Consider the following 1690-nt stretch of genomic DNA (forward strand, 5'->3'; position numbering starts at 1 on the left):
AGCAGCGGTTCTGCAGGGCTCTCAGAGGCCGGCCCTGAGCCCCCGCCTCCTCCTTCTCAGCCTCCTCTTCTCCAGTCTCTATACCAGGAGGTCGTAGATGCTTCTCAGCCAACTCTGGAGGCTCTGGCTTCTGAGTTTGAGCCTCTGGGTCCCTGGGGGTCCATTCTCGAGCCTTCCCAGAGTTCAGGGTCCATTTCCACCCTTCTGTGGGCCTCAAGCCCCTCTCCCCATCCTCCACGAGGCTGGGACTCTGTTCTGCTGCCTCCACTCCTCCGGAGCTTTTGTCTTGAGCCTCCCTTGTCGGGGTCTCTGACAGCCCTGTAATGTCTTCTGGGATCATCCCTGGAATTGGCCTCTCTTCTTTTCTCCCACATTCCTCCAAGTAGTCTTTTCTTTCTTCTCCTGACCTCAGCCTCCACTCTGTTGACTCCAGTTGTACCAAACTCTGTTCCTGAGACTCTCTGGAGTCAGGCCTCCACTTATGGGCCTCTGTCAGGCCCAACCTCTGGTTGTCAGATTCCCCTGGGCTCAGTCTACTTTCTGCCATCTCTTTTCTCCTGGGGCTTGGTTCTCGAGGTTCTGCCAGTCTCAGACTCCGCTCTGGGGTTTCTCCAGGGCTCAGCCTCCATTTCCGTGTCTCCGACAGACGGGAGGTCCTGTCTTCCCCCTCTCCTGGGCTCTGCCTCCAGTCCCGAGCCTCCACTGGCCTGGGGCTCAACTCTTGGGCTCCCCCTATGCCCAGCCTCCTCTCTCTGGTCTCCCTGGGACTTAGCCTGTCTTCTCTTGACTCTCTTCCCTTAGGGCTGTGATCCCGCATCTCCCCAGGGCTGGATCTCCGCTCCCGGGCCTCCAGAGACCCAGACTTTCTCTCCACAAGCAGCTCTTCATTCCGTTGCTGCTGCTGCTGCTGCTGCTGCCGCTCTTGCCGGATGAATCGGTTCTGGTGCACTGGTCCAATGGCCTCCAGAAGGACAGCAGACTCATCTGGGTCTGGAGGCCCAGTCTCTGCAGTCCCAGGGACGTGGCTAGGCTCCCCAGGGGACAGCCCAAGCTTGGCCCGGCGTCGCTCCAGAAGCCCCCGTTTCCAGGCTGGCATCTGGGACAAGCGTTCTCGCTCTGCCTTCTCCCGGCCACGAACGGATGCCTCCTCCTGCCGGCGCCGGGCTAGCAGCTGTAGCTTCCAGTCTGGGATGGTGGCCATGGTTGCCTTGAGGTGAGGGTAGGGAGCACTGGGGGCAGAGAACAGGAAGGAGAGGCTCCAGAGAGGCCCAGGGGATGAGACTGGGGGTGGAAGGAGAGGAAGTAGAGGGGAGAGGTGGGACACAGAAAAGGGCAGAGGAGCTGAGGAGGAGGACAGAGGAAAAGAGGGTAGGAGGGAGGGCAGAGAGAGGGGGAAACGGAAAAAGTGCAGAGAGACTGTGAGCCAAGTTGGGAGTGGGAGGGTGACGGCAGAGGAAGAGTTGAGATTCAGCACAGTGAGGGCAGCAGCCAGATTTGGCAGTTCAGGGTGAATGGGTATTCAAGATAGCCCCAGGATGTGAGAAAGAGAGAGGAGGGCGAAAAGTGAAACTGGCGCGAGAGAGAAGAGAGGAAAGCGGGCTGGGGCGAGGGGGACCGGGTGCAGGCAAGGCTGCCTCCCGACACCCCGGGGCGGCCCAGGGGAGGCCAGCGTGGGAAGGAAGGGCAAGGA

At 60.4% G+C, this 1690-nt stretch overlaps 1 protein-coding gene across 1 annotated transcript in view; it reads right to left on the reverse strand.

Moving 5' to 3' along the window:
• Nucleotides 1-1518, reverse strand: part of PPP1R18 (protein phosphatase 1 regulatory subunit 18) — an 8229-nt gene extending 6711 nt beyond the window's left edge. The window contains exon 1 of the mRNA XM_021707457.1: nt 1-1518. This exon is cut by the window's left edge and continues 317 nt beyond it. Coding sequence (XP_021563132.1) covers nt 1-1201 — 1201 coding nt within the window. The 5' untranslated portion in view covers nt 1202-1518.
• Between the last annotated feature and the right edge of the window lie 172 nt (nt 1519-1690).

Source organism: Carlito syrichta, unplaced genomic scaffold, assembly GCF_000164805.1.
Source record: "Carlito syrichta isolate Samal-C Ts95f unplaced genomic scaffold, Tarsius_syrichta-2.0.1 Scaffold118011, whole genome shotgun sequence".
In the NCBI taxonomy this organism is placed as follows: domain Eukaryota; kingdom Metazoa; phylum Chordata; class Mammalia; order Primates; family Tarsiidae; genus Carlito; species Carlito syrichta.